Source organism: Phytophthora infestans, genomic scaffold, assembly GCF_000142945.1.
Source record: "Phytophthora infestans T30-4 supercont1.19 genomic scaffold, whole genome shotgun sequence".
NCBI classification, from domain to species: Eukaryota; Oomycota; class Peronosporomycetes; order Peronosporales; family Peronosporaceae; genus Phytophthora; species Phytophthora infestans.
This window is the reverse complement of record NW_003303740.1, coordinates 1,895,714-1,919,180: the sequence shown is the minus strand read 5'-3', so window position 1 is coordinate 1,919,180 and position 23,467 is coordinate 1,895,714. Positions and strand designations below refer to the sequence as shown.

Here is a 23,467-nt window from a genome sequence, read left to right as displayed (position 1 = left end):
GCTATCGTCCATGCGGTATTGTTCAGGTTGTAAAATAACCGATCCGTAATTTATAACGAGTGATATCCATTATTATACATGTACAGTCCATGTTTCCACTCGGTACTTATTTTAACCGATTTACCGGTATTTTGAATGCACTCACTTTACTTTTGATCAGACGCGGACCATCTGACACCTTTGCCGCCTTACGCCCCCCCCCGCTCCAACATGTCGGATAGCAAGTCTGAACCCCCCCCCCCATTGGACCCTCCAGCGCCCGATTCACTGCCGATGCCGCCCTCGCCGGCCTCACAAAGCGCTATTAACAGCCAGAGGTGCGTCGCGTAAGCAACTGTCTTTCCGTATGTCCGTGTTGCTAACTACGTGTCTTGAACAGGCTAGCTCAAGAGAAGAGGCGTCGGATGCTGCTACTCCCGCTCCTACGAGCTCTGCAGGAAGCTCTGAGGACTCCGACGACTCAGGTATGGACAATGAGGAACGTCCATGAAGCGTCCAGATTTTAGAGCGTCCTGTGCCTGTTTGTGCCCCGGAAGCCATTCACTCAAGTTGGGATGATTGGGCGGTGTATTTGAAGAAGTACGCGTCTTCAACACGACAGATCATTCGAGTTTCCATGACTTTAAGCTGCGCCTTGCGGAACAAGCGTTTGGCAAAAACTGTGGCCGCACGGGAAGGTCTCGACGTACCATATGTGCCAACAGAAGGGTCAACGTACCAGCGCACCTACATTTGTACCCACGGATGGAGGCCGAAGGATCGGAGTACTTGTGTGCGGCCGAAGCAGTTTGTTCTTGGCACTGGTTGTCCTTTTCGGTTCGTGATTCAAGTCGTCGATGAGGAAGGCCAGTGGCTCCTCCGTGTTAAGAACGGTATTTACCACCACAACCACATTGTTGGTACCGCTCACTTCAAAACATACGCCGAGAACCGAAAGGTGGAGGATTTGGAGACCAGGTCCACCATGCACGAAATGGTAAAACACGGCCGCAAGCGTGCTCGTATTTACGAATACCTGATCGATAGAGGGGAAAGTCTTGTTAAGAAAGACGTGGATAACAACATTCTCCAGCGTTTCAAGAGCGAATTTCGAGGCGGGCTCAGCGACGACGATGCCTGCACACAAGCACTTACCGAATTCGCAGCAGTGGATGGTAACGTGGTTAGTCTAGTACAGCTTGCACACGGCCTCCAAGAGGAGAAACTGACACTACAGGAAACTCTAGACCGCGTAGATCCGATTCCGATAAAGTGGGAGAGAGCAAGCAAAAAAAACGAAGTATGTCCGACAGAGCGATCCTGTGCTGAGCGACAACGCGTTTTATCTTCTGCCGAGGAAGCTACTGAACAAGTGCGTCGCCGTCCTTCCTGCGACGAACACGAGAGAGACCGCTATCGAGGTCTTTACCCAGAGTCAACCCACACAAGACGATAAAGCTGATACGCAATTGCCTGCACAAAACCTGGAGAATCATGGACAAAATGTGGAAATAGAATGTGTTCAAATCTCAGGCATTGGAATCTTTTCACGAACTCACATTGAGGCAATGTGTTATCTTTCAAACATGAAGAAACAATGCGAGCAGGGCATCAAGGTTTGCACGTGGCTGCTGCAAAACGTGATAAGCACCATGCCTTCAGCGCAACATTCTGCATTGGAAGACATGGCGAACCAAGTGGCGAAGTCGAACCCACACAGCAAGATCGTGATCGAGGCCAATAAATATCACTACGCGATGCACCGCTTAAAGCCACCTTCTTGGGCAAACGATGCACTGATCCATGCTTTCTGCTCGAGAGTGTGTGCGGAAAACCCTTCCGCTCGTGTTGTTGGCATCGAGAACGCGGTGACGGGACGACATACGAAGAGCATGAAAGAATCTCTCAAGACAAAGGCGCAAGAGCTGGCGGGGGGCACAGACCTCCTTCTGATCCCGGTTAACTTGGAAATTCGCACTGGTGCGGGATTGCGGTAGATGTGAAGCGAACTCGAGTCCTTTATTACGACTCCATGAACCTGAAGATTTACAAGACTGTGCTGGATCGACTATCCTGGGATCTGGCAGAAGCCTTGAGCGACAAATCCGAAGTTGTATGTATCAACGCGCCAATTCAGACAGACGGTCACAATTGTGGTTTCTACGTAATGCTACGATTCTGGCGAATGGTGGACAGCAGCATTGGTCTGGATGTAACTCCAAACGGACTCGCGATATTGCGCTTTCGCATCCTTCAGTTAGTTCTCCACGGTAGTTCTAACTAACACATCTGATATGAGTCAATACACGGATGGTGTTTGGTCAATGCATGGACTCGATATATGGACTATAACACCAACTTTACATGTGTTCATGCCTAATGCACGGGCGATTTATGGATTATACATGTACTCAATACATGGACTACAAAAGTAACATTGATATTCAGCACAACTTTGTGCAGAAGAGGACTGAACAGCAGTAATGACTTAATTTCATTATGAAAATAAATTACGCAGTAGGTAATTTATGGACAATACTTGGAGTGGCCGCATGCTCAAAACATACACTCGGCGCATGGACAGGAGCATCGGCCCTTTTTAATCACTCATAATGGCTTCGACAGTGCTGAAAATAAAAAGATGGTGGGAAAATGTAGTTCTCGAGCCCAAGATAGATGTTAATGGCAAAAACTGCGCGATAATAGTGTCAATACTACAGGTACTACCTAAGAATCTTCAACGGTAGTGCAAAATACGCAAAAATGGTCAGAATTACGCAAGTACAAGAAATCGATCTCCAACGGTGTAGTCATAGGGACCAAACAGTAACAGTAAAGTAACAATGCTGTAGTGACTGTGCACTGCGAGGATTTCGTAGTGAATAGCAGCCTTTTATTCACTACAGCTAGTGAGCTAGTGCTAAAAAGGAAACAGCTCAGATGTAGCGGGGTACATAGCCCTAAGTGTACCCCTGGTTACATGAAGTGTGACACGTCATACTCTGGGATATTTGGTACAAGGTACCAAGGTCGTCCAAAGCCAACCATTGGCTGGTGACATTGCATTTCTATAGGTGACTTATAGTTTGTATAAAACCCAAGCTTTATCTACCTATAAATATATCAGTTTACATTCTACCTTAAATAGGTCACTTCGCTTTTTTTTTATAAAGAGGGGACCTGTGAACTGCCGTTCACTAAAAGTTTGTATACTCTCGGAAGCTAACTTCCTCTAGCGCAAGGTGCTGTCTGACCCCGTCACATCAGCCGACCCCATCAAGCAAACGTCGTACCACCCGGGAGCTCGCGTCGGTCCCTCAAGAAGAGTTTTGCCGTCACTGGTGTTGTGAGCTACGGTTCTTCTGCCTTGCCTTGCCCAACGCAGCGCCATGTACGCAGGAAGAGAACGTATATATATGTAGCGCGTTTACAAGCACTTCCGAAGACGGGCTAACGGGAACGGACCAGTCGTCTTCATTTTTCTGGGACCGAGTTAGCGAAGCATTTGAGCAGCTCTCGGGCCTGTTAACCCCTTTAAGAAAACCTAGCGCTCTACAAAGTCGATGGTCTGCGCTAATAAGGCCAGACGTCAGTCATTACGCTTCTGTTTGCCATCGGTAAGAATGTTTATGTAGTTTTCTTGTTTATGACGAGAAAATGGTCTCTGTCGAGATTTTTAGCACTCCGACCAGGACGTGAACAACCATTACTCTTTCTTCGTGATCGTCAGCGGCGCAAGTAGTGCCTTACGTTGACATAAGAAGGCAGAGCTGTCGTCGTGACCGAGATCATCTTGGGCCGTGAATAGATAAATTTGTTAATAGTGGTAATTTTGCACTAGGCATACTCCGCTGGGGATAGCCCGTAAAATGGTTCGTAGGAGCACATAAATGTCGTTTCTATAAAATTAGCGAACGGCATTACGACAATCACTTTGCACTATCCGTTTCGCATTTTCCACTACCGTTGGAGATGCTCTAATACTTTTATCAAGCATGCGCCGTATGACAACGTCAGAGTAATATTTCTTAAATCACATTTATTATAAGTTCAACGTCAATTTGTGGGTATAAAGCTAATACTGTAACCTGTCGTGCATGTCGTCTCCCAGACTGGGAGACGACATGGAAGTCCCAGTACTACGGCTGTTAACGTTTAGGGCCCCAACGTTTTAAACTGCCTAACTGCTTAGTCTGTGCTTAAAATTAGGAAAGCGTTCTAAGCCTGGAAGGTTTAGTCGACATAAAGCACTTACTTTAATAAGACCATTCTAAAGCTAGATCAATGATCTTCTCAGTCGTACGGTGGACACACCGGCTCACTTAAATTTCCGAAAGATGAACGAGAACAGGCTACCCGACCTTGTAAGATCTTACAGCACACCAGGGCGTCGCAGTGTATAATGCATCTTCGTTCAGACCCCCAACAACTTCCATGGTGATGCAGATCTACGCTCCGAAGCTCGACGCCAGAGTAGTGCAACCGAGATCCTCCCAGCTGCAAGCTACACCACCCTAGTGTCAACGCCATCGCACACACATGAAAGTGCGACGGAAGTGCCGAGAATAACGCGATCAGGCCGTCAGTGCAAGCAGCGTCAAACTTACAGTCTTCTCCAAGAGAGACTTGAGCACATAAACGCATGAAAGTGCAGCAAGCTCAGTCAAGTACTAACTGCCAAGTAACGGCGACATCTACTCGTGTCGGTGTGAGACGTACACCACAGAGTGGTCGTCATAAAGCGCATGGTTGAGTTTCATCGAGAGCGGCACAAAGACACAATAGGAAGACCGACTTCTTGGAGAAGGCACCTCCCCACCTGATTGACACTAAGCGCAGCAGTTTGTTAAACTCGCACCTAAACGTAACATTTGGCATTTAGCGCCAGACTTTTTAACTGAACACGCTGAGCTCGCATATTGCACCAAATGCAGCGTAAATATCACTTACGGGAGGTCCAATCGTCAAGTGGCTCCGCACTTGGAGCGATTTCACCCGGCGGATTTTGCCTGTAACTGTGCGTCTGGTCGAACTCTAAACGCAGAGTTGGCTTAAGCCGCCAGCGATATACGTGAGATTACTAAAGAGGAGCAGAATCATGTGAATACGCTGCTAGCTCGATGGGTCGCTTCGTATTTTCGTCCACTGCTGATCGTTGAAGACGAGGATTGTGACGTGCCTATCGAGTACGTAGCCAAGACACTCGGTCACGTGAACGTACACCTTCCCAAGCGCTGTAGCGTAATTTTTGCTAACGAGCTGCGGGATTATGTGTATTAGGAGATCCGTGAATCGTGTGAGTACTATTCGATAACTGCCGACCTCTGGACTGCGTCAAACGGCCTAAGCTCCATAGCGCTTATCATTCACTATGTCTACGGAGACTTTAGCCCGAAAAACGGGACACTAGAAGTTAAAGAGATCCCTGGTAAACGTACTGGTGACCATATTGCGCAGTACATGGAAGACATTATGGGCGATTGGGGGGTGGGGCTGATAAGGGGCGATACACTCAATTAGTTCGGGACTCGGGATCCAATATGGTGTCATCCGGAAAACAGATGAGGATTGAGCATTATTTGTGCTTGACGCACGATATCCATCTCGTTGTGTCAGGCGCCATGTCGACAGCCAAAAACGCATCTTCTTTAGAAGAAGCATATCCGTGGGTCTCAATTGACTCCGACTGGGACACATCTGAACACGAAGAAGATGACGGTTTGTCTGAAGCAGAAATTAAGCGTTTGAGAAAGGTTGCAATGGAGAAAATGGACATATACCTCGATGAAACACTTTCTAATTTAGAAATGGGAGACATGGAGATTGTTCGAGGTGTCGCTCGAAAGTTTCGCGCTCCATCTGTAATGGGCCTACGCTAAGCCCACTCCTTCGGCTTGCACGTGCGCACATGTATGAAGAAGCGTAAGATGCGTTTCAATTAGATTAACTGTACTTTTGTCCGAAAATATAGAGTTACTTAAATAAAAAGCAAAGGAGATGTCCGGTAAAATTGAGAACTGTTTATTTGTTTGTTTACATGTTAGGTCTTCCTCCTAATCTAATATTCTAAATGAAAGGTATTTGCTAACGAATGGCTGACAGAATCCTACAATTCTAATTGGTTGAAGATTTTTACTTTCAACCAATGAATGCCCTAGCTGCATGTAGACCAATAGTCTGCCAAATGTAACCATTGGTGTATCTCACACCGCAAAACCTGAACCAAAGCTCATGATACTTGCAAGATGAGCTGTTTTTCCGCAATTAACTACGCCTACATCAAGCACTCGGATCAGGAGTCCATCGCCCCCGACACAATTGGTGATTTCAATTGGAGTAAATATAAATATGTATTACTACCTATGACGCTTAGTGACCACTCGACTATTGTAATTATCCAGAATGACAGACACGCAAAAACAAAATCACCACATTGACTTGTTAAAAGGTAGCAGGTGCGTAGTAGGAAGCAGAATGGAAAGTGAGATTAGTGAGTGACCGTTCGGCCGTCTATCCTTCCTATCCTTACCTACGCACGCCATCCGAGACCTCAAGCTGGTCGGCGCATCCCCCGAATCCTGGCGCCATATCCCTTGAATCTCAACATGACTTGCTTCACAATGGACACGACAAGGATTGTATTTTCGCGTGCGTGGACAGGTGGTTTGCGGTTTTACACACGAGCCGCGGGAGATTCGAGGCGGCCAGGGCTTTTTCCTACACCCCAAGCCCCGCTAAACTAACGCGGTAGATTGCGGCATATATGTATGCTGCACTACCTTTACGAGGTCGCTAAGCATATTAAGCAGCACAAGCCAAGCTCAATACTTGTGGCAGATTGAGGCGCTCACCAAGGGCGGCTTCAATACCAACAAGGCCAACCAATCCAAGAAGTCTCTCCTTTCTCAGCTCACAAAGACTGTGTATAAGCTAACTACTAGGACATATTTTTTATCGAATTGATTCATATCAAAATGACAATGTATCTTCATTGATGTACGGCTTGCGAAAGCTAGGTAGGCCTACATGGAGTTAAGCTTGGGCAAATGAAGAGTCGTTGCGTACAGGAGACAAAAGCCATGAATTGCTGTACAGAAGCGTGCTCGACGTCGTGCAAACGCGCACTGGACCTTCTACGTGTGAAAGCGTATGCTGGTGGCTATTTTTGTATCTACTAAGACCGAATCTCATTCTATTGTGGGCTTTGACACGCTCTGGATGAAGTGTAAAGAGCCAGCACTTGAGAGCCACAGGCTGAGCTGCTGCGCAGGCGGAGAACAGGGGACAGCTGCAATAGCATTAAGAGGTCACACAAAATAGATAACTGTATGGAATTCGAGCAGTTAAATATTTAATGCTTCGTACACAATTAAAAAGTAATTATCGACGCGACACAATGCACTTCGCGGACCACCGTTTTCGCCGACCAACACTGCCTGTTGGTCCTCAAAAGAGCAGCATCTCTAAGTGAAGCGGGGGCATCCGAGTGCGATGATGAGAAAGCGGATGCTTGACCTGAGAGAAGAATCTCTCTACGCAGCTCGACGTAGGAGGAATGGGGGTAGCTGGTACAATTAATGTGAGCTGTGAACTGTACAATCTTCTCAAAAAAATTAATTGTATTCCTGAGAAATTTGGAAATAAATTATTAGATTCTAAGTTTCACCACTTCGGTAAAATATTTTACGGAAATATCTTAATTTATCTAAGTTGTAGGAACGAATAATGGTCACTTTGAAATGATGATGAAATGGATTATTAATAATAAATACGACTGTGCAGTTAATCAATGAGAATCGTACTACTTATAACCAGGGATTGGTAGTAGAATCAAAAATATGAATCTAGAGTAGTACTAATACTACTACTATTTACATAGTAGTCATATGAATACCGAATGTTTGGTATTCACTATTGGTATTAGTATTACTCTCAAATCCCAGTACTATAGTACTCACAAAGAACTATTTTCACCAGAACCCTGAACCAGCGAAGCCACCCCTCATTTGACAATTTTTAACTGAGTGGCTCTCGTTCTGCAGTGCGAGACGCCCGCCAATTGCAAACAAACAGGAAGATCGCCAGTTCATCGAGTAAACATCTCAGGAGACAACTATGGCGTGCTTTCTGGAGGGATGTCAGGAAGACGATGGCTTTAAGAAGGACCCGTGTACTGTGTGTGGAAGGCTTATACATCACATGTGTGCTATTGGCGTCTACGAAGGCAGCGATTCGGCACTAAATGAAAGGTATTCCAGCCAACTTGTCTGATTCTAACCGGGCGTATAGTAATTTAAAGTGATGTCTAGGTTTTGCAGTCCTTCTTGTGTGCGTGTCGTGTATCCAGAGGTCAGCCCACCTGCGTCAGCTTCCGCCACTGGAAAACGGACAGCCACGCCTGGTGGATTAAGAGATATCTGGGAGGGTACCGACTCGGACTTCACCCCATCTCCAGATCTATCTGGGGTCAAGGATGACGATCGCGTAGTGAAGCGGCGGAGAACTGCTCCAGGCCCTGCCGTAAAGGCCTCGAAGAAGAAGACACCTCTGTCTACGCAGACCAATGCTGGGAAGAAGAAAGCAGCTCCGCCTTCAGAGGCTGCCAACAGTCTTTTCACGGCCGCACCGGTACCGCTGTCTGCACCTCCGATGTCAGATCTTGGTGTGCCACTTACCGTTAAGCACGCGAGGAAAGCGGGCACTACAGACGATATCTGGGATCTCATCCACACGCTGGACGTGCCGTACAAAAAGCAAAACCCTTGGAGGCCGTCCACCCAACTATATCGCAACATCTGCCTGTTGTGCTGCGATACTATCAAGTCCCGCTCCAAGACGAACCCATATTGTTGGGAAGCGGCTCTCAGGAATACCAAGAACGCAAGCAATGCAAAGGATCACATAAAACTAAAGCACGCCGACCATCCTCTTGCCATTCACGCGGAACAGAGTGCTACGGATAAGTCCAGGAAAGATGTCGAGTCCGCCGAAGTGGATTCCGCGTCCGTGTTGGACCTGACACGGGATCCGGATCAAAACCAAACGTCCATTACTTCTCCTGACGAGGCGATACTGGTGTCAGGAGGAAGTGCTTCTAAGCCTTTCTTCCGAGTGAGCGAGAAGACTTTGAACGTTCTCGTCTCGAAGCTCTTGATCTCACAGGGACTACCGTACACGTTGTGTGAGTCCGCCGCTTTCAAGGACCTCATTCGCGCTGCTACTGGAAACCCTGCGTTTCAAGTCCTGGGCCGCGACAGGCACGACCGTCTACTAAATGGCCACTTTCAGCTATTTTGCGAATTGGTAGGTGAATCGCTGTCCACTGAGTACGAGAAAGCTTGTAATATGACGTTTCTCAATCTCATTCACGATATATGGACAAGTTGTGGAAAGGATAACATCGTAGGTGCATCTGTCGCCTTTATTGACAGTTTGTGGAGATTCTGCTTTATTGCGGTACTCGTCTGCGTGAAGAATGACGGCCACAACGCCCCAGCCGTCGCTAAGGTCATCGAGAGTGCGTTTAAATCACGGTTCAATCTGGATATTCGCTCATTGACTCGATACACCATGTCGGACACGACTCCATCAGCGAAGAACGTCGCTGATCACATCGACACTGAGCAAGATAATTGCTCTATGCACTTGTTAAACCTGTGTATTGGATACGGTATCGGCCTCAAAGACAATATTCAGACGACGACTGTCTGGAACGAATTTACAGGATCGTGGGACAAAATAGCTACTACGGTAACACCCGGAGGTGCTCTGTACGAAGGCGGGGACGTGATTCACAAGATTCGCAACCTGAACAACCACTTCCGGTCGCCAAAACAGCGCAATGCATTGAAGAAGATCCAGGAGGCCCTCTCATACCCAGAACTGGAGCCGATGACGGAGCAAGACGTCCGCGTTGCATACACATGCAAACTTATTAGAAGGTCTGTCGTCAATTACGGAGCTTTTGATGCTTACTTCCAGTCTACGAAGGATTCTACTAGCTCATGGAGCGCTCTGACCGCTAAGGATTGGACGCTTGCTGTCGAAATGGAGGCAGCCACCAATTTCATAGCCAATCTTACTCTGGTAGAGGTGCAGAGCGAGAACCTTGTGTCGTCGTACATGGTTATGTTTCGGCGGCTTGCAGAGAACAAGTTGAAGTCATTCAAATTTGAAGCCATGGCTATTGAGGCTCCTGGAGCCAAGGATGCTAGCGAAGCGAGTCATCGTCGAGTGACGAGGACGAGAGACCAGTTCTCGGACGCTGGTAAGACATGTCTCCGAAGAACTCTCATGCAGCTGCAGGCTCGTTTTCCCAAGGTAACCACGGAGTCGATGACATGTGTTCTGCTGGATCCTAGGACAAAGTCCAGTGCGAAGAAGATTGCCGCCGTCGGTAATATTCCACGCAAGGAGGAAAAAGCTATCTTCTAGAATGGTGTTGACTTTCTTCGTGTCGAGCATAGAAAAGTGTTTGCTCAGATGACCAAACAGGGAAAGATCTCTCTCTCTCTTAGCCGTCGCTGTCCCAAAGTAGTCTATTGAGCCAAGACTCGTCGCCTTTTTCATCGCCCTCATCAACGGGCTGGGATGACGCAGATGAACTCTTACTAGGAGCACCTATTCGGGCTACAAAGACAAGAGACGAGCTAAAGGAGACGGAGATCATTGCCAGAGCCGACGCTGTACTGCGAGAGTGGATTGATTTAGAACAAGAGTGGCTCGAGGCCGCCCAACGCCAGAGCCCCAAGATCAAGATTGAGGACTTGTCGAAGGACATGTCGATTGACGCACAGAGCGGGATGCACTACGCTCTGTTGGGCCTCTACAAACATATAGATGTGCTAAAGTGGTTTTGAGATGAAGGTGAAGCTCAGTTCCCCTCTATTACGCTACTGGCGCGTATCCATCTTTGGCAAAATCTCGTCTTCAGCGTTCCAAGAGAGGGTGTTTTCAACTGGAGGGATAGTTATGGGACCTCTAAGGACAAGGACGGATAGCAGGCGAGCGGAGAGGCAGCTGCTACTGCGGCACAATAGGGATGAAATCATGAAGATGAAGCGCAAGTCGAACGAATCGTAAGTCAGAAATAGTAGTAGTCAAGATAGTATACTAATATGACTACTACTACTACAACTACTTTGTAGAAGCGCTACTATTTCTTATATGTATCCTTTCGTGGAGACCCAATAGTCCCGGTAATACTACTACCGGTTTTTTTACGCTACTACTAATCCCTGCTTATAACGCGATGCTCAGGAGAATCATCTGCAGATTGTACAATGGTTGCATGTTAACCGTAGCGAAGGGTGCTCACGTCTTACATTGAACGAAGTAGCGAAGCGCGGACACTTCGAAATGCTCAAAGGACTGGACTGAAGGCTGCACCATTGCAGCTATGAGCGCTGCTGTGACCCACGGACGTCTTAATATAGTGCATTTCTTGCATAGCAACCGATCCGAGGGATGCACCAGCAGCAATGGACGGCGCAGTGGAGAAGAATCACCTCGATATCGTCCAGTGGCTCCACCATAACCTCAGCGAAGGATGTTCAAGGCGAGCGATGGATGCAGCAGCTCGAAACGGGCATTTGGGAATGGTGAAGTAGCTGGATTCGAATCGAGTTGAGGGATGGTCGGCGAGTGCTATGGATGGAGCGGCCGAGAACGACCACTGGATAATGCTAAATACCTACACGCATATCACTCTGAAGCATGTACTCCTCGTGCGATGGAGTATTCAACAGGAAACGGACACCGTGAAGTGGTGCAGCGATTGCATAGTACCGGTAATCGTCAGGAAGGCTGCTCCTCGAATGCAATAAATAAGCCGCCACGAACGGCCATTTGGACGTCATGCGTTTCCTACGAACACATTGTCTGCAGGTGCCATATAGCAAGCGCTTGTCCAAATGCTGGAATGGCTCCGCTCAGACTGCAACCTACGCATTAAACGCTAAGCCAGGATTGCTATTTAGAATTGTCGTTCATTAAGCCAGCCTCATCTTGTGGGAATTTGTATCTTAATGCTGCAGTCCCTTGAGGAGGAGTGTGAAGGCATTATCTACCTGTGTCTGATACTCAGCCAGAAAAGAGGGAACGGCGGCCACGTCGACGCGTTCAGAGCTTCGGATGAATTCCTTGGGGAGGCTGATACCGATGTGGGCGACCACGCTCATGTGGAATCCGCCGCTCAAAACCACTTGAAGCTGCTCAACGCATTTACTGCCGCCGTGCCCGCCGTACGTCACCAGCACGACTGGTTTATTCTTCCACTCTTTGTACAGGTGTTCGAGGAGGTTCTTGAGCTGACCGGGATATCCCCAATTGTACTGCGGTGTGAGGATCACGAAGGCGGGTGTGGCAGTCACGACCCGGCTCCAGGCCTAGACTGCTGGGCAGGGATGCCGAATATTGCATTTATATCTATTACTAATCAAAGCAGAAAATAAATAATTGGGTTAGAGAGCTGACTAGACCAAAATAGATTATTGAACTTCCTCAGCTCAAAAAATAGATTATTGGTGCAGCAAAATTGGTACACAGCGAGGGCACCAGTATCAAGGAATGTATGTTAAACACCGCCCAATAGATTATTGGTGCTACAACGGGAGCGAAAATAAATAATTGATCTTCCTCTCCAGAAAGTCTCCAATAGATAATTGGTGCTTTCTTATTGCAATAATTGCAGCACCAATTTATTTTTCGGCATCCCTGCTGCTGGGTCGGCATAGTCTTCTGGCGACTCGATTGCTGCGGCTATCACGGGGTCTATAACGGGTCCGGTAGGCAGAGGTATATCCTCCATCAGGTTGGAGGCAAGGACGAGCTTGGTAACGGAATCGGCGACGCAGTTGAACCTCGCCATCAACCAAGAAGCCAGACCGTCGCCGTTGTTGGTGGAGCGGATGCTTCCAACGATCAGTGCGGGCGGAGATGAACAGGATGGAGCATTCATTGGACGCTGCAGTGTGGATTTCTACGACTTGCGATGGATGGGAAAGTGGATGCTAAGGAGTCATTCTGGGGGGACCGTCTCAGATGCCACAGTCACTGAGTCAGTCTGAGTCAGTCAGTCAGTCACTCGACGCTACCCGGAGACAAAGCTGCGTAAGTATTTCTGAAAGGCGCCAACTAAAAATAGCGACTTGGATTTAAAAAAATAGCGAGCAACATGGTTTGAAAATACTTCGGTGGGCGATGATGTCATTGTTGTGATGGGGCTTGAGAGCTATTCTCAATCGAGGTGTTAATCAATCAACCCTGGTATATCACGTGGGGCCATAAAACCATCGATAAGCAGCACATGACCACCAGGAAGATCATTCCTTTGAATACGGCAAGTGAGAAGATGCCAGGGCCACAAGACTCCACTGTAGGCAAAAACTGTGAACCTGTTCAAAGCGTCCCAGGAGCAGTCCCATCTTTCCCAACGGCAGAGCAACGTAGCTTCCGTGACAGATTATCTGACGCTCCAGACCCTCAGGCCCCAGCGCCTTCAGCTCGAGTGAGTTTTGATGCGACAGCAGCTGATAAGCCCGTTAGGAGACGTATGTCAGTGCAACGGCAACGCACTGCCTCCAAACTTGCTACAGCGGTGTCGATGCACTCCCTCATAGCGACACCAAGACCGTCATCAACGAAAGCAGAACTATTAGCGAAGCATAATCGAGCAATAGCAAACATCAGAGCACCATCCAGACACATCACAAAGCTCGAGAAAGTCACATACGAAGTGGATCAGTACATTTCCTCGCGCAGAGGACAGATCTTCACTCTATCGGTGGTAGGACTCGTGCTGATTGTGATTGGTGGGATACTTCTCAAGGCCGTGCAGCCATCCAGAGAGTTCGGAGAGACTGTGTGGGACTCCTGGACGTATATGGCAGACACGGGCTCTCATACGTCCCTGGCTCAGGATGTTCGTATATTTGTTATTAACTGCATTATTCTCCAGCTAACGCACGTGTATATTCCAGGGTCTTCGAGTGGTTGGAGTACTGACGACGTTAGTGGGTATTCTGTACTTCTCCGTGGTCATGGGCTTCGTCGTTGACGGCATTCGAGATAAGTTGGATACATTGAAGAAAGGCAAGTCCATTGTCGCCGAAGAACAGCACACGGTAAGTGATAATTGTTAGGGAAGGGAATGTAAACTAACGTTTGGTATGTGGTAGCTTCTTCTCGGCTGGACAGAAAAGTCGGTGTCTTTGATTCGACAGATTTGCTTGGCGAATGCCAGTGAGCACGGTGGAGTTATCGTCGTGCTCGCCGAAATGGATAAGGAAGAATTAGAAGCTGAGCTCGAGTCTCAGATGCGGAAGGAAGAGCTGCGAGGAACTCGTGTCATCTTCCGCACTGGAACACCTCTGCTATCTGTTGATTTACTAAAGGTGTCCGCGCACAGAGCCAAGAGTATTATTATCATGGCAAACTCGACAGGTGATGCGGATCGATCTGACGCGGCGATACTTCGCACTGTTCTTAGTCTCAAGACTCTTCCCGAGGTATGTGCATTATCCTTTTTCTATTAAATTAAAGCTGAAAATCCTAACATTTATCTACTTTATAGCTGACAGGCCATATTGTAGCTGAGTTACGCGATATCGACAACGATCCGTTGGTTCGGCTAGTTGGAGGCAAAGAAGTCGAGATCCTCGTATCACACGACATCATTGGACGCCTGGTGCTCATGTCCGCTCGATCTCCTGGCCTCGCACGCGTTTACTCTTCTCTGCTTGGGTTTGAAGGCAACGAGTTTTACTTTAAGGAATGGCCTGAATGTGTCGGTGTACCGTTTGGTGACCTCACTGAGCGCTTCCCTAACGCGATACCGGTCGGTATCAAACGGAAGAATGGCGAGGTATTCATCTGTCCGAATGCTGACATGACGCTAGAAAGAGGAGACCAGATTTTGGTTCTAGCCGAAGATGACGACACGTACAAGGCCTGTCCTCCCGTCTCCATTGAGACCGGAAACGCACCGTCACCACCCGTTAAACAGCCTTCAAGGGAACGTATTCTAATGTGTGGTTGGCGTCGAGACGTGCGAGATATGATCCAGTTACTGGACGCAGTTGTAGAGCCTAGCACCGAGCTGCACATAATCTGCGAAGAGCCCATCCATCTACGCAACAAGCTTCTACTTGAAGGAGGATTGACGGTGGAGAGCTTGAAGAACATCAAACTTGTTCATTACGTGGGGAACACGGCAATCCGCCGACAACTGGAGAGGTTACCGTGGCACTCGTTCACTTCAATTATGATTTTATCCGACCAATCTCGGGAGCTGGATATCATGCATTCTGACTCACACTCGCTGGCTTCTTTACTCCTGATTCGCGACCTACAAGCTCGAAGTTCCAGTCGGAACAGCGTCATCCTAGGAGCTCCTGGCTACTGCAAATGCATCAGTGAGATTCTGGACCCACGGACGCAACGCACGATCTCCACAAGCGCCACCATCCTCACGCTATCGGAGTTTATTCAGTCGAACGAACTCGTCAGCTGCATTCTTGCTATGATCTCTGAAAGTCGTGATGTGCGAGTGATCCTGGACGAGTTATTAGGACCTCAAGGTGCGTTCTTCGAGGTGGAATCCTCAGCTCGATACTGTGAACCAAACGAGCAGGTTTCCTTTTGGCAATTGGCCAAACGGGCGATGGCACAGGGAGATATTCTATGTGGATACCAAGTTCGTGGGGTAGAGGAGACTGTTCTAAACCCGGGATCGAAACATCTTCTGCAGTCTTGGGAGGAGATGGACATGATTGTGATCCGAAATGAGGACGATGGCTTCGCATCGCATGAATCTTCGTACGTACCAGTCGTTTCCGAAGACTTTGAACGCACAACAATCAGTCGCCACGTGAAGGCGACGTACTCCAGACAACGACTTCTGGACGCTATCGTGCAAGAGTCCGATCTTAACAGCTTCAGTGAGGTCTGCAGCGAGACCGACCGTGCGACGATCTTGCGAGCGCTGTACTCGTTTGACCCTGAACCGGATGAAGATTGCGTCACAGTCAGTAGCGAGAGCAGTATGACGGACGTGTTGTCGACACAAACCCACCAAGTCAGTGTACGTGCATTAGTTGCCGCGGCACGGATTCTAGCCGACGCGTTAGAAAAGGCAGACGCTAACCATGTGAAGAGTGTCTAAAGCCTGGGTAGTAATGGACTTGCGTTAGTGTGCAATATACGGAGAGAAGACTCGGATGCGCGTCACCGTTTACCTGTTACGTGGAATGCGAAATAGTTGCATCAATCGTCGCGCCTCCTCACCTTTCAGTTGTTTTGGTGTAATAGTCGTCCGTCTAAATAATCAGGATATGAGCTCGTATAAAGTCATTCCAGGGCTCGAAAATGACACGGAGGAACTGCCATCGGGAGTCGACATCGCGCCACCTCCGGCTCGTACTGGCACGTTTACAGGGTTGGTGAATCCAGAGCCGATCGAACGAAGCAGGTCGTCGAGAGGCTCATTGACGCCGAAGCCGCTTCAGCCAAGCAGATCGCAGATGCTGGCAAGGATGCCAACGAGTAGAGCCGAGATGCTGGCCAAACAGAACCGAGCTATCTCCAAGATCAAGGCTCCATCCAAGAAAATCTCCACGTCCGAGTGGATAGCGTACAGAATCGACCAGTACATTTCAACTAGACGAGGACAAACAGCTTCACTGTCGATACTGGGACTGATGCTCATGACATTAGGAGGATTCATTTTAAAGGCTGTGGAGCCATCGCATGCGTTGAGGGAAACAGTGTGGGAAGCGTGGACATATCTGGCCGACGCAGGCACACACACCGCGCTAATGGAGGAAGTACGACCCAGTTTTGCATTCTATTTTTCAGATACTAGCGAAGATCACACTTTTCAATTTATTGATGCAGGGCATGCGAATAGTGGGCGTAGTAATGAGTCTGACAGGTATCTTGTATTTCTCTGTGATCATGGGTTTTGTCGTCGACGGAATTCGAGCCAAGATGGATATGCTCAAGAAAGGCAAATCGAATGTTGCGGAGCAGAACCACACGGTACAGCACAAGATCTGCATGCCAATTGCTCATCACCTCACTGTTTTCTTTTTTTTTCAGCTTCTACTCGGATGGTCTGACAAGTCGATTTCTCTGATTCGACAAATCTGTTTGGCCAATGCGAGTGAAAACGGCGGAGTTGTCGTCGTTCTCGCGGAAATCGAAAAGGAAGAATTAGAAGCGGAACTGGAATCTCAGATGCGCAAAGAGGAACTTCGAGGCACTCGCGTCATTTTCCGAACTGGAACTCCGCTGCTGTCGGTAGATCTCCTCAAAGTTTCAGCCCACCGTGCCAGGAGTATCATCATCATGGCCATTTCTTCAGGAGATGCAGATCGCTCTGACGCAGCAATTTTGCGCACTGTGTTGAGTTTAAAGACGTTACCCGAGCTATCAGGCCACATCGTAGCTGAGCTGCGGGATATTGACAATGACCCGCTCTTACGACTCGTAGGTGGCAATGACGTGGAAATTCTGGTTTCGCACGACGTAATCGGTCGACTAGTTCTCATGTCGGCTCGATCTCCTGGTCTTGCGAGGGTATATTCGGCACTTCTGGGGTTCGAAGGAAACGAATTCTACTTTAAAGAGTGGCCCGAATGCGTCGGTGTATTGTTTAGTGGTCTCGCCGAGCGCTTCCCGAATGCGACGCCATTAGGTATCAAGCGGAAGAATGGCGAGGTGTTTATTTGTCCAAAAGCAGATTTAGCAGTCGAAGAAGGAGACGAAATTTTGGTTTTAGCGGAAGACGACGACACGTACAAAGCGTGTCCTCCTGTACCCATTGAGGTTGGGCGAGTTCCAGTTCCACCGTCCAAAGTCTCTTCTCAAGAGCGCATTTTGATGTGCGGATGGCGTCGAGATATTCGAGATATGATCCAACTACTCGATGCTGTTGTTCGGCCTGGCACCGAACTGCACATGATTTGTGAAGAACCCATTCAACTGAGAAATAAAAGCCTGCTGGAGAGTGGTCTGGATGTCAACACACTTAAGAATCTGAAGATTGTCCACCACTTGGGCAACACTGCGATTCGAAGACAACTCGAAAAACTGCCTTGGACCTCGTTCACGTCGATCATGATACTGTCCGATCAGTCGCGAGAGACGGATATTATGCATTCGGATTCCCATTCCTTGGCTTCTTTGCTGCTGATTCGAGACCTGCAAGGGCAGAGCTTGAGAGCGAACAGCGGCTCGGAAGCTGTACCCAATTATTGCAAATGCATCAGCGAAATTCTGGATCCCCGGACACAGCGGACGATCTCTACGAGTGCTACGATTCTCAAACTTTCAGAATTTATTCAGTCCAACGAGCTAGTGAGCTGCATCCTGGCGATGATCTCAGAGAGTCGAGACGTTCGTGTGATACTTGATGAGCTGCTGGGACCACAGGGTGCGTATTTCGAAGTCGAATCTTCAACTCGTTACTGTGAAGTGTTCGAAAAAGTGTCGTTCTGGCAGTTGGCAAAGCGTGCGATGACTCGAGGTGACATTCTGTGTGGGTATCAAGTTCGTGGGGCGGAAGAGACGGTATTAAATCCGGAAGGTAAAGATCAGTCGAGACTATGGAATAACACGGATATGATCGTGATAAGGAACGCCAAGAACATTACATTGCCGACGCGTAGATCTTCACTCACAGTGGTGAATGCTGACGACTTCGAGCGTACCACAAAAAGTCGACAGGTGAAGGACCAGTATTCTCGACAACGTTTATTATCTGCTATTATCCAAGACGCCGATCTAGTGATGCCTGCCAAAGCAGGTGACGTGGAGCGTACCAACGTCATGAGAGCATTGACCAGCTTCGCCGAAGACGACGACGACGACGGGTATGGTAGCCATTCGGCATCTTTCGCATTTAGCCAGAACCGGCAAACCAATGTCCGTAGACTCATCGCTGCTGCAAGAATGCTCGCTGATGAGCTCGAACAGGCTGAAAACAGTCGAACTATGGGCAGCGAATCCTGCGAAGAGCTTGATGAAGCCGTGTCTGCATTCGACTAGCTGTACCGCAACATGGCTACATCATATTTATCATGTTTGCGACACTAAATAATGTACACCACGTAGACTAATTTTGACTTGAGCTGAGTATGCTGGAATGTTCGAGAAAACTTCCGATCTGTTGGCAGCCCACATCCAAAGTGGAAATTTGACTGGGGCTCGCGGCGCCAGGGCAGGCGATAGATAGGTACACACAGGGCAGGCACCATGACGGAAGCAACCGCCGAGGAGTTCAAGGCGCAGGGTAATGAGCTGTACAAGCGCGGAGACTATCAGCGCGCTATCGAGAAGTACACACAGGCTATCGATGCCGCCCCCACTGTCGTGGCCTACTATGGCAATCGTGCAGCTGCTTCCTTTATGCTGGGCAAGCACAAGGACGTGGTGACGGACTGCAACCGTGCTATCGTGTTTGACCCACTCTACATCAAGGGATACGTGCGCAAGGCCAAGGCGCAGATGGCTATGGTACGAATAAGATGGATATGTGTCCATGTTGACAGGACGCGGTTGTTATACATGGCTACTTTTTTTTACTTAGGGTGACAATGACGCCGCCATCAAGACGTACCAGGCGGGTCTGGTGCGCGACCCGAACAACGCGACACTGCTGAACGAGAAGCGTACGCTCGAGATGGCGCTGGACAAGCTGCAGCGCGGCAAAGAGCATATCGCAGCGGTACGAACACATGGCTACAATGAAAACAATAAAAATGGCTAACTTTTTTACTTTTTTAATTATCTCGATACAGGGCCGGTTCTCGCAGGCCGTGAACGTGCTGGACAGCGCAGCGAAGGTGTGCACGGGCTCCAGTCAGATCAAATTGCTGCGTGGCGAGGCTCTCATTGGCTGCGAGCGGTACGACGAGGCCTTCGCAGTGTTGACGCAGCTCATGCGCACAGACTCGAGCAGCCCCGAGCTGCTGTACCTGCGTGCTCGCTGTCTGTACTACCAGGGCGAGTTCCCCAGCGCCATTAAACACTTGCAGCAGGCTCTACGCTCCGACCCAGACAACTCCAAGTGCATGAAGGAGATTAAGCGTATCCGTCACCTGGAGACCAGCAAAGAAGAGGCCAACAACGCCTTTAAGGGCGGCAGAATGGCCGAAGCCGTCGAGATGTACACGGAATGTCTCAAGATCGACCCGCAGAACAAGGCCTTCAACTCGAAGATCCACTGCAACCGCGCCAATGCCTTGTCGCGTCTGAGCCGACATGAAGAGGCAATTAAGGACTGCGACAAGGCCATCTACTACGATCATGGCTACGCGAAGGCGTATCTCCGTAAGGCTGCGTGTCTGAAGGCTCTCGGCGGTCTGGAGAACTTGGAGCAGGCGCTGCGTGTGTACGACCAAGCTTCGAAACTGGTAGGCGACGACGCCCAGCGTGACATCCAGAGCAACATTCGGCAGACCAAACTGGACATCAAGAAGGCCAAGCGCAAGGACTATTACAAGATTCTCAATGTCTCTCAGAGTGCGACGGAGGCGGAGATCAAGAAGGCGTACAAGAAGTTGGCGCTCAAGTTCCACCCGGATCGTCACGCTGGCAAGTCGGAAGAACAACAGGCCGAGGCGGAGGCGGCTTTCAAGGACATTGGAGAGGCCTACGCAGTGCTGTCGGACGCTCAGAAGCGACAGCGCTACGACTCAGGAGTGGATCTGGAAGACCTCGACAATGACTTTGGAGGAGGTGGCATGGGCGGCGGCATGGGCGGTGTCGACCCGTCGCAGATCTTCCAGGTACGGCTATCACATCTTCGTGACGTTATTTTATTTTTTATTGAGACTCTGACGTGTGATTCTTTTTTTTATTATGAATATTGTAGATGTTCTTCGGTGGCGGCGGCGGCGGCATGGGTGGTATGGGTGGCATGGGAGGAATGGGAGGAGGCATGGGTGGAATGGGAGGAGGTATGGGTGGAATGGGCGGCATGGGCGGCCAGCGATACCACTTTGGTTAGAGTACTTGCTAGCTCCGAGCGTGTAGTGATCGGATACAGACAACAGACGAGAAGTTTAAGACGGTTTGCAGCCGTCATTGACGATAATAATGGTTCGTGCATGCTCAGTGTGCTTGGAACATTTATTATATGTACCGGTACTCGTATCAAATACCGTATTCCTTATGTGATTGGCGACAGTCAAATTCTTGAGGTGGTCCAGCCTTTCTGCCAGCATAAAAGATACCTGCATAGAAAAACTATTTTACATGCTCAAAATTATATTGGTCGCCAAGCACATAAAGCGCGACGACACGAAATTTAAATCAATTTGATTGGCTGCTGGATTTGTCGCTAATGACCGAGCGTCGCCAATCACATAAGGAATACGGGTATTGTAATAACAGTTGGAGTTTGATCAATGTGGTGTACACTACACATTTACGTTTCTAATTCTCATCCAATCGTTCGTAACTTGGCCCGTAACCTGATAACATTCCTCAATCGACATGGCTGGCGCAGCAACGACAATGAACACGGACTCGCAAAAACGTTTGCGTACCAACGAAGAAGGTGATTCAGTCGATGCAGCCGAGACACAGTTTGTCAATGAGTACAATGGCTACAAATTGCCGGAAGATAATTGCACCATTAAACGCATTCCAGTTAACAGCGTCACACCGGAGCAGTTCTTTGCCAACTATGTGTGCACACGGACACCAGTAGTGCTGACCGGGTATCTATCGGACGAGGAGTTTACTGCACCAAGTAAGTGGGCAAGCTCCGACGAACGTCTCATCGAACTTGCAGGAGACACGAAGCTGACGGTGGAACGTCGTGGAGATGTCCACGATAAGTTTGGCAAGGGAGTTGCAGTAGAAATGCCGTTTCGTGACCTTCTCATGCTCATCGCATCGGGTGACGAGATGCACTATCTGACGACACAGGAGGTGGCATTTGAAGAGAATGGAAGGCCGGAGGTTATGGCTCCATTCATGAAGAAGTTACAAACGGACTTTCCGATGCGTCCGAAGCTTATGGGCCACTTGATACCGCAGAATATCAACATGTGGATGGGAAACAACAAGCACGGATCGTCATCAGGACTGCATCATGATCACCACGACAACCTCTACATTTTAATGCGCGGCAAGAAGCGCTTTCGGTTGTATTCCCCCGGAGACGCTGACAAGATGTATGTGCGTGGACGGATGGCACATGTGCATCCAAATGGATTAATTAACTATGTAGGGAAGGAGACGACGCCGTATGGAGCCGATCCGGCTGCGGAGCGTGAGGCGCTTGCTGCTATTCAGAGGAATGAAGCCGAACGCGAGTTGGCTGAAGCGGAGAAAGCAGTGGAAGCGGGAGAACCGGGAGCGGAAGCTCGTCTGGAAGCGGCTGAGGAACAGCTGGAGAAGGCCATGTTCGATGTGCTGCGTGCCGATAATAGTGACGATGAAGGCGATGAGGAGTTTGAAGACGGCGCGTTCCACTTCGAAGAGAGCGAAGCGGAGGGAGACGATGAGAGCGAAGTGGGAGAGCTGGATGAACTCGCTTTGGACCCTGTAGAGGAGGAAAAGAAAGACACTAAGCGCGATGTTGGGGAGACCGAGGTCACGTACCCAGTGAGTTTTAGCCAGGTGGACACGCTCAGATTGCGGGACGGCGAAGAGGCAACGCGAGAGCTACATGCGGAGTTCCCTAAGTTTTGTGACGCTAAGGCAGCGTTCTGCGACTTAGAGGCGGGGGACATGCTCTTCCTACCTGCGTCATGGTTCCACGAGGTGGAGTCATTCGGATCTGCTCAAGGCAACGGCCACTTGGCTCTGAACTACTGGTTCCAGCCACCAGACCAACTCACACCCGAACACTTCACGTCGCCGTATTCATCATCCTTCTGGCAACGTGACTGGGATCAGCGTTTTAAAACTAAGGAAGAAGATTAAACAATTAGGATGATAGTCTGAGAATACTACGTTAGTAATTCTATACCAGGTATTGGAATTGAGCGTGGAGCAAGCTTTTCTGGTATAGCCACAGACGCTTACGGGCAAAGGAAATGCCCCAGCCGCACGGGAACGGACCGCCTAAGTCGTTCTGAAATGACCAGCTGATCATCTTCCTGGCAATCTTAAACATCTACTGCAGCAACCTGTCTGTCCGTCACACTAAATTGTCGTGCCTGTCACGCTTTTCCGGAAAAATCATTGGATAAAATAATTTAAATATTCCTACTGGCTGCCGAGCGCAGCGAAGGTGGCTTCAATTGGTTAAAACTAGAATGTGTAGTTGACATCAATAAATACATGTGTTTCCCAGTTTACATATGGGGATTTGCACAAAGTCCGAAGGCGGCATCGTTTAAATATTAAATACTTTTTCATAATGCATGTTGTTATTGATATTTGAATACTACAGTACACGGAGGGCAGGGTGCTTAGCGTACACGTAAGCATGCGTGTTTCCGAGGACATGGTTTAAGTATACTAAATACTC

The 23,467-nt window shown here is 48.8% G+C and overlaps 6 protein-coding genes across 6 annotated transcripts; 5 read left to right on the top strand and 1 right to left on the bottom strand.

Annotated features, from left to right (window-relative positions):
• Positions 1 to 8,094: 8,094 nt before the first annotated feature.
• Positions 8,095 to 10,838, top strand: PITG_11219 (uncharacterized protein; the record flags this gene model as incomplete). Its single annotated transcript, XM_002901932.1, has 3 exons — positions 8,095 to 8,228; positions 8,298 to 10,375; positions 10,594 to 10,838. The coding sequence occupies 3 exons, from the start codon at positions 8,095 to 8,097 to the stop codon at positions 10,836 to 10,838; spliced, it is 2,457 nt and encodes an 818-aa protein (XP_002901978.1).
• A 1,164-nt stretch (positions 10,839 to 12,002) lies between these two features.
• On the bottom strand, positions 12,003 to 12,937 carry PITG_11218 (uncharacterized protein; the record flags this gene model as incomplete). The annotated part of the gene is made up of 2 exons (XM_002901931.1): positions 12,003 to 12,365; positions 12,674 to 12,937. The coding sequence occupies 2 exons, from the start codon at positions 12,935 to 12,937 to the stop codon at positions 12,003 to 12,005; spliced, it is 627 nt and encodes a 208-aa protein (XP_002901977.1).
• A 645-nt stretch (positions 12,938 to 13,582) lies between these two features.
• PITG_11217 (ion channel, putative) lies at positions 13,583 to 16,141 on the top strand (the record flags this gene model as incomplete). The annotated part of the gene is made up of 5 exons (XM_002901930.1): positions 13,583 to 13,900; positions 13,959 to 14,102; positions 14,157 to 14,486; positions 14,552 to 15,963; positions 16,018 to 16,141. 5 exons carry the CDS (start codon positions 13,583 to 13,585, stop codon positions 16,139 to 16,141), a joined length of 2,328 nt encoding a protein of 775 aa, XP_002901976.1.
• Positions 16,142 to 16,511: 370 nt separating this feature from the next.
• Positions 16,512 to 19,026, top strand: PITG_11216 (ion channel, putative; the record flags this gene model as incomplete). Its single annotated transcript, XM_002901929.1, has 3 exons — positions 16,512 to 16,802; positions 16,873 to 17,016; positions 17,077 to 19,026. 3 exons carry the CDS (start codon positions 16,512 to 16,514, stop codon positions 19,024 to 19,026), a joined length of 2,385 nt encoding a protein of 794 aa, XP_002901975.1.
• Positions 19,027 to 19,178: 152 nt separating this feature from the next.
• Positions 19,179 to 21,114, top strand: PITG_11215 (DnaJ subfamily C protein; the record flags this gene model as incomplete). The annotated part of the gene is made up of 4 exons (XM_002901928.1): positions 19,179 to 19,494; positions 19,568 to 19,705; positions 19,779 to 20,768; positions 20,855 to 21,114. The coding sequence occupies 4 exons, from the start codon at positions 19,234 to 19,236 to the stop codon at positions 20,987 to 20,989; spliced, it is 1,524 nt and encodes a 507-aa protein (XP_002901974.1).
• Positions 21,115 to 21,477: 363 nt separating this feature from the next.
• Positions 21,478 to 22,917, top strand: PITG_11214 (uncharacterized protein; the record flags this gene model as incomplete). The annotated part of the gene is made up of 1 exon (XM_002901927.1): positions 21,478 to 22,917. The coding sequence occupies one exon, from the start codon at positions 21,478 to 21,480 to the stop codon at positions 22,915 to 22,917; it is 1,440 nt and encodes a 479-aa protein (XP_002901973.1).
• Positions 22,918 to 23,467: the final 550 nt, after the last annotated feature.